The sequence below is a fragment of the Lampetra fluviatilis genome, chromosome 2, assembly GCF_964198595.1.
Source record: "Lampetra fluviatilis chromosome 2, kcLamFluv1.1, whole genome shotgun sequence".
NCBI classification, from domain to species: Eukaryota; Metazoa; Chordata; class Hyperoartia; order Petromyzontiformes; family Petromyzontidae; genus Lampetra; species Lampetra fluviatilis.
Genome location: NC_136276.1, coordinates 20,138,941 through 20,149,570, shown reverse-complemented (window position 1 = coordinate 20,149,570; position 10,630 = coordinate 20,138,941). Strand labels below are relative to the sequence as shown.

At 43.0% G+C, this 10,630-nt stretch overlaps 1 protein-coding gene across 1 annotated transcript in view; it reads left to right on the top strand.

The window, feature by feature from the left end:
- Positions 1 to 3,496: 3,496 nt before the first annotated feature.
- The window catches only part of LOC144946997 (prestin-like), an 86,500-nt gene continuing 79,366 nt past the window's right edge, over positions 3,497 to 10,630 (top strand). The window contains exons 1-2 of the mRNA XM_078876101.1: positions 3,497 to 3,836; positions 9,041 to 9,151. Of these exons, the coding sequence (XP_078732227.1) occupies positions 3,497 to 3,836; positions 9,041 to 9,151 (451 nt within the window). The remainder of the gene's footprint in view (positions 3,837 to 9,040; positions 9,152 to 10,630) is intronic.

The following is a 10,630-nucleotide window of genomic DNA, read 5'->3' as shown; positions in this document are numbered from 1 at the left end:
TTCACTACCTTGGTTATACTCACCTTGACTATTGCAATTATTTTCTTATTGGCCTTCCTGCCTACGCCTTCACTACTCTCCAACAGATAAAAAATCCCTCGGCCTCTGATCATTGTTCACCTCCACCACAATTCCCACACTTCTGCTCCACTTTCACAACTCCACCAGCTCCCTGTCCACTACTATCGCCGTCTGTTGAAATGTCTCACTCTGGTCTACAAATCCCCCCCCCCCATGGGCTTACCCCACCATATCTCAATCTTACGACTCTGCCCCATCCCTTCCGCGACGTTCCCAGTCTCTGCTGTCCCTCACTGTGCCTCCCTCGCCCTGCACCCAGACCCAGTCTCGCTCTCGTTCCTTTCCCCCTGCTTGCTTCCCTTCACTGGAACAAACTCTCACCACACATAAAACAATCGTCTTCAATATCACCTGCTTCCATCCCAACCCTTAAAACAGCCCCCATCTCTTCTGCCCTGCCTTTCCTACGGCTGCTCTCTGTCCTCCCAATATGACCAGGCCTGCCCCATCATCCCCTCCTTAACAGCTTCCATTTGTCTTCCTAACTGTCACCATAACTACATCGCCACTTTGAATAACCCCAGGGCCGGCCCGAGGCATAAGCGAACTAAGCGGCTGCTTGGGGCCCCCTGGCCACCAGGGGGCCCCCGAATCGTTTTTTTTTTTTACCTCTCACAAAATGAGATGTGTGAGCTTTACCCAAATCTTTGGGTAGCTCTCAGGATAGCCTGCACTCTGCCTGTGTCAGTTGCCTCAGCAGAGAGGAGCTTTTCCAAGCTCAAATTGATAAAAACATATTTGAGATCATCAATGGCCCAGGAAAGACTAAGTGGACTTGCAGTCATTAGTATTAATAACAAAGTTGGCCAAGCAATACCATACAATGATGTCATTAGTGACTTTGCCTCCAGAAAAGCTAGGAAGGAACGATTTTGAGGTCATTGTTGTACAGTTGACATTGTTGAACCCTTGCTGTTCTTATGTTTGCTTTCATTATTTAAGTATCTTTTTTTTTGTAACATTCTATTTTTGATTAGATTAATGTTTGTCTATTTTGGTTTTATTTAAAAGATTGCACATTTAATGCACATTTGCAAATAATTTATTTAATATGTTTTTTGTGACCGTTTGTATTCAGAAGTTTTAATAAAAGAGTGAAGTATTTTAAGTGTTGTTTTTATTTTTTATTAATACATAACCTCACTGTATTCGTTTATAATATTCGCTATAACATTATAGTGTGACATTTGTGTCAATAATCTTCTAGCACAGATGAGTCTGCGTGGTGGGAGGGGGGCCCCCAAATCAAATTCTGCTTAGGGCCCCCAAGAGGCTCGGGCCGGCACTGAATAACCCCACTCGCATATTTCAACCGCTATCGTGTAATGCAAAATTGTATAATTATTGTAAAGCGCCTTGGGCTGAGACGCTATATAAATCTAGATAAAATAGGATGAAGTACAAGAACAGGACTTGCATGCCAATCTCTCATTTGTGCAAAATGTGCTGAAGTGGATAAAAATAGCTCTGTTGCGCACGGTATATAATGCACAGATGCAGGGAGGTGAGAGAATGCACCAAACCAAGGTTCGGCAACCAAAATAACAAGAAGAAATATTTTTTTCCGTAAAAAAAAGCGAATTACTTCAAGAGCCGCAATGCACGTGAACAGCGTCACGTGCAATTATAAAGTGCCGTGTATATGGCAGGACAGCAGTCCTCGGTTAACAGTGACATCGGCTAACGGTTTTTCGGTTAAATACAAGGACCTTGACTTTCAGCAGCAAACATCACATTCCTCCGGATGGCTCATCCCTGTGCAAGTACTGCTTTAAGTGCACCGTTTTTTGGGGGATGTTTTGATTTGAACTTCTTACTGCACTCTGACAGTGCATTTCAGAACAAAGAGGGACCTTATCGTCCATACATTAAGACGACATTCTAAATGTATCACGACACTAAAATCTGGCCTTAAAAGCCAGTGATCTTTTGGCAGGAAGGATCTCATGCTACGCTATTCCGCCGGAGTAAATGTTCTCCGCATAATATATATCCAGGAACTGAGCATTTTGGTGAGTCATTTTTTATAGTTGCTATAATAAATTGCATGCTGTTTATCTTTGACTATAAAATGTGCAATGCTTCCAACCGGTATTTAGCGTAACACCACGGCACATGTTTTAAGTCTGGGCTGCTGTATAAAACTAATTGATTTATATCCTTAGCACTGAGCCACCTTTCTTGGCGGTTTATCGTTTGATATCAGCAGCTTCCTTATAATTTCTGCAGAGATTCGCCAAAGTGTGCCTACCTCTATCGGTGGCGCTAAAGGTCCGTGCTTCATTTTAAACAATGTGCCGTTGTGTACTTTTGTCGAAACACAACCTCTGTATTAACCTCTAAATTAAACCCCCACTTCACGCCGGGGATGCGTTCCTGAAAGGTGCGACGACGAATATCGAAACGACGCAAATCGAAGCGATGCGCAGGGTAGTCGTAGTGGGTGGTGGAGGCGAAGGCTGAGAGGCGACGGATAACGATAAAGGGCGGACGATGCTGTCGGCGACATAAGTTGTGGTGCTTGAGGCGACGCAAATCGGTATTAATAATAAAGTGACGACGTAGTTGCGAAACGACGTAAAAAAAGGGGGGGGGGGGACGTGCATCGGGGTGTTGCTGCATATGTATTTGCTACAGTATGACTATGAATGCAAACCTCTTCCCCAGTTGGAGGGTAGACGACCTCTGCAAAGAAGGTGTGATATCTCAGTGCATACTTTATTGACAACATAAAGGGTTCTTGATGTACGATTTCGCTATAAATATCTCGAACCAATAATATTTAAACTGAGCTTTGCATTAAATATGCCATCTATTAAAACTTCAGTAGCATGACACACATGTTAAAGGTTACATAGCAACATTAAATGTTTTAATTACATTACATTGATATGAACTTAATCACAAGCAATGCTACTGAAGTAGTCAAAGACATTTCTCCCAAAAAATGTTTTTCTCTAAAAGGGTTCTAGCATAGTCTGCAATCAAATAATGCATCAAAACTTAATGGTTGCTAACGCAAATTACGTTAAGCCTCGCGTGTTTAATCTAGCTTGAAGTGTGTTGCTGTTGCTCTCAAAAGGATGTTTACTTGCTTGCAAATAACGTCTGCTAATGGCGGCCTGTGTCTTTTACGTTCTCAAATTTCAAGGCATGCTCTCTTGGTTGTCACGAATGTGCATTGTGCGATGCACTTAACCACGGCCGATGTTGTCGACACGAGCCAGATCGATCACTGGAGACCCTTGGCAGTCGCTTGGACACCCACACGAGGGGCAAGGCGAGCGTCCGTTGAGAAACATCGAGGGGCGCTCTTTAAAAGTGAAATAAATAATTTAACGACGGTAGTTACACACACGCACAACAAAAAAGACAGCGGATAAATAACGCAGGTGCCTTGACGCGAAGGGCCAAGATGGAGCGAATGGACTCTCACGCCACGAGCCAGACTCTTCCCCAAAAGACCCCAGTCCCCGCACTCCCGGCGTACGCAGCCTCCACGATGATCCACGTGGAGAGGCCAATCTACCGCGAACATGTCCTCAAAAAGAGCTTCGGTGGAGGCCGGGGCAGCAGCGGTGCGCAGCTGCTGGGCCGCCTAGCCGGCTTGTTCGCCTGCTCCTGGAGAGGCGCTCTGGGACTCCTGTGCAGGAGGATGCCCATACTCGACTGGCTGCCCAAGTACAAAGTCAAGCAGTGGCTCCTGGGGGACATCATCTCCGGCCTCACTGTCGGTATTGTTCACATACCGCAGGGTAAGGCTCACCTTTATCTTTTCTTAATCCGACAGAGCACATGGAGACACTCGTGTGTAAAAATACAGGAACAAAGTATAATATTTAAGAAAAAAAGGTACACCATCGTTGTTTCTCTATTGATGTGAACAGCTGAACATTTCCAATGTTCGTGGTGCAGCAATTTTCTTTGCATGATAGATGCAGCTATTTTCATACCAAGTTTATTCATGTACATAACTCTGCGTTTGTCCAGCTCTATCACAAGTGCGCACTTGTGTTTACATGAGTGCACATGTTGAATGTTTAACAAAAATAATCAATTCCTCAAGCTTGTTTAATTCGTTGTTTTTCGTGTGCGTCTGTATATTAGAAGCTGCATTCCTGTGTGGGTTATTTTCTATTGACATATTTAAAATGTCAAATGTTAAGTCTTCGGTGCAACAAACTCAACTTCCCCACAGTGTCAAGCGTGTCTTGTCTAAATTCATATAGAATAGCGGTATATATTTATCAACGTTGTTGATTTGCAGTGAATCGAAGTGGCAATGCTGGGAGTGGTTACGTCTGCTGCAGGGAGGAAGGAATAAAGAGGAGCAGTTGAGATGGATCTGCTGCTGCTGATTATTATTTAAAAAAAAATAGTAACAGTAGTGGGAGTGTGAGTTGGAGAGCAATGGGAGGCTGTGGGGCAGGGGTTTAGCGTAAGAGTGGTAGAATCGGAATATTTATGCTGGAAGAATCCGATGAGCCTTTTAGTTCTTTTTCACAGATATCCGTTCAGTAGATGGTAGAGTGGGGAGGGGTAGGGAAGAGGTTTAGCACGCTGCACTATTAACCCGACGGCCCGAGTTCGATTCCCGCTCACGGCCAACACCAGTAACGATTATCTGAACCGGTCCTGGGCCTCTCCTAGGTCGACTCAGTCTCAAATAAGTACCTGGTGTGGTGTGCAAACATCGCCACGAGGAAAACAAAGGTGGCAGAGCGTGGTTCTGGCCACCCACCCTCTTGTATTCTGTGCCAGCCTTCATAGGTGCTCACTAACAGCACTTGCTCCAAGTCTGTTAAGGCTATACGTGGAATCTTCGACTTTGTCTTTGGAACGTAAGAGTGGCGTACATTCACCCACTCGTGCAGGGAATTATTGTGGGATTGGGACAGCAGGATATTCCCATCAACAGCATTAATAGCATACCAGTTTAACTGGTATGTTATTACTACAAATGGTTCTTGTCCAGACAGAAGACAGCATAATGTTTCGTGCTTAAGTCATTACCTGCAAACAACATTCCCAGTCAGTTTAGATTCTGCATTCTGGTTGGTCTGTACACCATGGCAGCTGTATAGGTCTTACAAACAATACGCATATATTCTCCAATGTTCATTTCATCGTACCGTATTTAAATGCTGCAGTTTTCAGTTACAAGTCTTACATCCAGTATGTAGGTTATTTTTTAAAGTAAAATTCGGCCTGAATAATGTAGAGTTTGTTTTACAACTTTCAAATAATTCTTGAGTTTGCCAGAAATTCCGCTAAACGCGATTCCACCTATGGCATGATGTGTATTGCTATGTTTGATTCTTTATACGTCTAATTTTCGACAAAATATGTCAAGGGCGTATTCAATATAAGACAGTCCCCGAGATACGAACGTCCGACTTACGAACATCCGCACTTACCAACGAACCGCCATAAGGTGTTATTATTTTTAACCATCCGACTTATGAACATTCGCTCGTACTTACGAACCGAACCGTGGAACTATCCTACACGAGATTTGTCCCAGCAATGAATCCCAGTATCCCGCTAGAACTCATGATGCCCTTTCTAATAAGGAAGCCAGCATTAGGACTCAAGGTAAGTGAAATTTGTATTTTATTGTTATGTTACTTTATTTAATGTTTTATTTCCTACACAGTATTTATTACAGTATTACATGTAAATGTATAATTCTTCTTAATAATTAGTTTAACAATTCTTCACTTTTTTGTTGAACCATAACACATTTTGAACACTGTATGTACTGTACAATTAAATATTGAGTTCCGAGATACGAACAAATCGACTTACAAACGGGTCTCAGAAACGCAACTCGTTCGTAAGCCGAGGACTATCCACATCTTTAAATATTTACAACTTGCGCAACCTCTACCAATAATTTAATATAACGCTTGTTGCACACGCTCAAATAACCTATAAATCACAAGTTAGATTGTTGGCAAGATTTTTAAGAATGTGAAATACATCGTATGATCGTTTGCAATCTAAAATAAATAATGTTTGATAATCGATGACGCATAAAATAAACAGGTATTAAACATGTTAATAAATCAAACGTATAAATAAGCCACATTTAAATGTTGTCGATTTTCAACAGCTTGTGCCTGCTGAATCGACAATGTATAAATACACGTCTCTTGTATACATGTTCATGGCTTTTAGGATAGTTTGTGGGCTGCATTGCTGTGCTCTGACAGATACAGTCCACGTGCCGTGTCAGCAGTCATTTGCCTGATTTGCAGTGTGGAATTGGTGATGCCCCATTGCCAATGCATCCGTCCCCAATCAGTTGCCCGAAAGTGCCGACGGGAATCAGCCCACGTGATGATGTCATTACACTCACACCCACCGACGGAATGAGCCGACCAATCAGGCTTGTGTCTTTCTTGCACACAAACATACACGCGTTAATGTGCGCGTCAAAGTTTCCTCCGCTGAGATGATAATCATCATCAAGATGATGATTACGATGCTGAAGATAAGGAAAAATATATTGATGATAGATGAAGATGATTACGATAATGATGATAATCTTGACACTCCTGCTGCAACTACTGCTGATCCGCCAACCGCACATCCACACCAAACCCTATCTCATGGCAGGCCACCAACCTTTACGTTCAAAGTGTGCACACTGCACCAGGAAGTCATCCAAGCTCTTAGAAAACAAGGCCTGAAAAAACGAAGTCTACGAATAAAATCTATTTACGGAAAGAGAACAATCACACAAAGGTTACTGAAAAACGGTACCAATGTTATCTGGGGAGTTGGACAGGGTAACAGACTTTGAACAAAGTTATTAACTTTCCAAAATTGTATTGGAAAAACTAAAAGGTATACATTCATAGAGAACGCATTAACCATCTCAGGTTTTCTGACATAATAGTCTTAGTAACGTCCCCTGGGAATGCACTGCAATACATCTGTTTACAAATTTATAAAGATTGCAAAGTTGAGTTCACAATTAGTGAGTAAAACCAAGTTTACGTACAACAAGTATGCTAAATAATTGGAGATATTTGTCAGAAATCACAACAGTGTGTACTTAGGACTGCTGTTGAAGGCACACCGGGATCAAAATGATTTCAGGAAGAGGTGAACTAGAGCAGGTGGGGTGCTTTTGGAAATCTGAACTCAAGTAATAATGAAAAGCAATGTTGCCAAAATATGTGTTTTATTCGATGATATGACATGTGGTTCAAAATACATGGTACACGGTAGAATATTGAAAAGTATGCAAATAAACATTTAGCGAGATGCATGCTTGGAATTGCACTGAGATTCAGCGAGAGAAACACGTAAATCACGTAACATATATGCAGGTGAATGGCCCAATTACAACTTTTAAGAAAAGTAAGTGGGCTTGGGTAGGACACGCCGCTAGAAGGGACGATGACCGATGGTCAAAAGTGATAACGGAGTGGCAGCCAAAGAATGGAACGCGTCGGAGAGGAAGTCTACCGAGGAAATGGCATACAATCAACTTGCATGCAGATGCCAGATGGATTGTTAAATCACTAAATGGTGAGAGGTGGTGGCATATTGGGGAGGCCTTCACCCAGCAGTCAGTTGACCATGGCTGGTGACAATGATGATGATGATTTGGTAACCAGATGGACGCCTTGAACTCAACTAGCACTTGAGTACCTGCTTTCATTATTCTGAGCAGCCTCGATTTGAACCCAGACTCAGTGCTCATAATGAACCAACCTCTCATCTCCTTTTAACGCTTAATTATGCAATACCGAGGCGATAATTACAATTTTGAGTATTGCAATCATAAATTGATAAGAGTGTGATTCGCCTCTCGCATATAGCTGAAAGTTATTTCGCTGAGTTATCTTCAAAGTGAATTAATTGAACGTGGTAACACATAAGGTAACTCTTCTAAGTCTGGTCGTGATATTTGTTTAAAAAGGAAAATCATCCCAAAAGACGAGGATATTTCCTGAAAATTGTAAAAATTCATTGGGGTTAAATTTTTCAACATTAATATTACCGGTGACAAACTCTAAATGGACTATTCGGACACTTAAACTGTGTTCACACATGACAACGCAAGCGATCTTTCATCTGACCACATCGATGTTCATTGTTGGAATAAAGACAGAATGTTCCACGAATTTGAGATGTACATTTATAAATATATCTTTTTTGCCGTTCGCTGCCCTCTGCTAAGCAACCGAGGGGGCTAATGGCCACGCTAAACCAATACAGGCAGCGGACCAAGGTTGCGGATTTTTTTTTGTCCCCGTCTCCTCCGTAAACGCGCCCCATACTCGGGAGCCCGCTGTGAGCGGCCTTTTCCAAAAGCGGCTGAGCCCAAATGCAAGGGCGAGCGAGTCAATGAAAACAGACGAGCCGAGTCACAATCAACTGCACAAACACGTGGATGGTACAAATGGCTTATGTTTCCGTGTGTGCTTTGGCATTGTTTTGACTGAAGTGAAAGCGATGGCGGGGAGTGTTTTGGGCTGAGTGTTTTAGACCGATGCTGATTTAGGAGCGGTGTTTGAAGTGTGTTCTAAATCTAACCAATACTATTTGTGTAAACTGCAGTTGTGTATTGTGCGTGATTCAAGCAATTCATTTTTAATGTTTACCACTCAACATGTTTGTTGGAAATGCATTTTTGCGTGTAAGTAAACTGTAAAGGCACAACGTAGTTTAATACAAGTCTTGTCAATGCTTGCTTATTTTTAGATCTTATTTTCATTTTTTTCAATTCACAAAATGTCGTGCATTAACTTAACTTTGTGACACCACCATGCAGTTTATTAAAATCTGAGTCACCTGTAGACATCTGAAAACGCATTAATTGCTCACATTTCGTGCACAGAATAACGTTAAACTGAATTATTATTGTTGTTCAAACTTACGAACGTTTAAACATGTGCAAAGGGATTACCCTCTTCGTGTATTATCACCCCTGAACTCTCAGGAATGGCCTATGCCTTTTTGGCCGCCCTGCCTCCAATATATGGCTTGTACACGTCCTTCTTCCCCGTGCTGATCTACGTGATTGCCGGCACCTCGCGCCACGCATCCATGGGTAAGTAATGGACACTGCTCGCAGCGGCACGGCCCGCTGGCTCAAAGTCGTGCTCTCTCTCTTCTCTCTCTCCTCTCAATGTCATTTAGGCATGGCCTTCGCCCTGCTCACATCCGTTGCCCCCATATATGGCCTCTACTGCTCCTTCTTTCCCGTCCTCTGCTACCTCTTCCTGGGTACAGGCCGACACATCTCCACGGGTAAGTGAGCATATTGCATTGACGAGGCAGGTAAGTTGTCCCACACCGTAAGCAGTCGTCACTCCCCATTAGCAGCAACTTGCCGGAACGGCAATCCGAAAGCAAGTTTATATCTGTTGGCACCAGGGCCGGATGAAGACGTTTTCACTCCCTACATAATAGACATTTGGAGTAATTTGCTAGTCCACCAGTGGAAAAAGGCCTCGCCATGCAGTGTAGGGCATGGGAGTTGTTTGACCAAGACGTTACTCCTTCTTCCTGAGGGTGAGAGATGGTGTGCAGTGGTTAGAGCACCGAACTATGAACCCGGGGACATGAATTTTATTCCCAGCCATTCCATTGATTTATTTCGCATGACCAGTGAAAGTTAACTATTCGAGATTCAGTTCCAAGTGATTCAGCCGTTCAATTACTTTGAGAGTTGGTGAAATTCGCATACACCACGGTCTTCACACTTACATTTGGGGCAATTCGAAATTCTGTGATCCGTATTTTGGTGTTCGTAGCCGCAGTCACACACAGCGGAGTCTTTTATTTCCCACTTGCGCTCTAGGTATCTGCATCTTCTGTGGTTTGTGTGGATCTGGTTAAGCAATGCACATTGTTTTCATGGACGATGGAGTGTGGTTGTGGGCTCACTGATGAGCTGTGCGTAGTGGAAGTAGAGCAGTGTGGTTGTGGGTTCACCGATGAGTTATGTGTAGTGCACACCGGGCGGTGTGGTAGATCAGGTTTTTGTTGGGCACGTTACTTGAATCGCACAAATTGTTCCATACCGTTTCGATGTTGAAATTCATGTTGCGCAGAGCTTCTACACGATTCCCACATGGATCAGTTCTGTAACTCGGCCATGCGTGCGGGATGTTGTTCAGACAATCGTTGTTGTCCACATAAACATCAGTGGAGAACCAGTTTTGAGCCTTCACCAACCTGCACTTTCCATCATGGTGAAGTATGGTCATACAACCCTCACGACCAACACGGCATTGGAAAACCATTCAGCAGTGAATTCATAGGCTGCGATTATTATTACAGTAATACATGACTGATACCGCACTCTAAACAACATTGAACAAAAATAGCTCTCTTAATAGAAATCTGGCATATACTGCTACAAATAACAATCGACAGTTCATCTAAGATACAAGAAACAGCTGAAGTGGCAGCAGTCCATGGGGGACTGACTGCAGATGTTGACTACATTCTTTGAGCTGAACTGGCCACAGCAGACCTTTCCTCCACTAGATTTTGTTTCCTCTTGTATATATTTGCCCTGCTT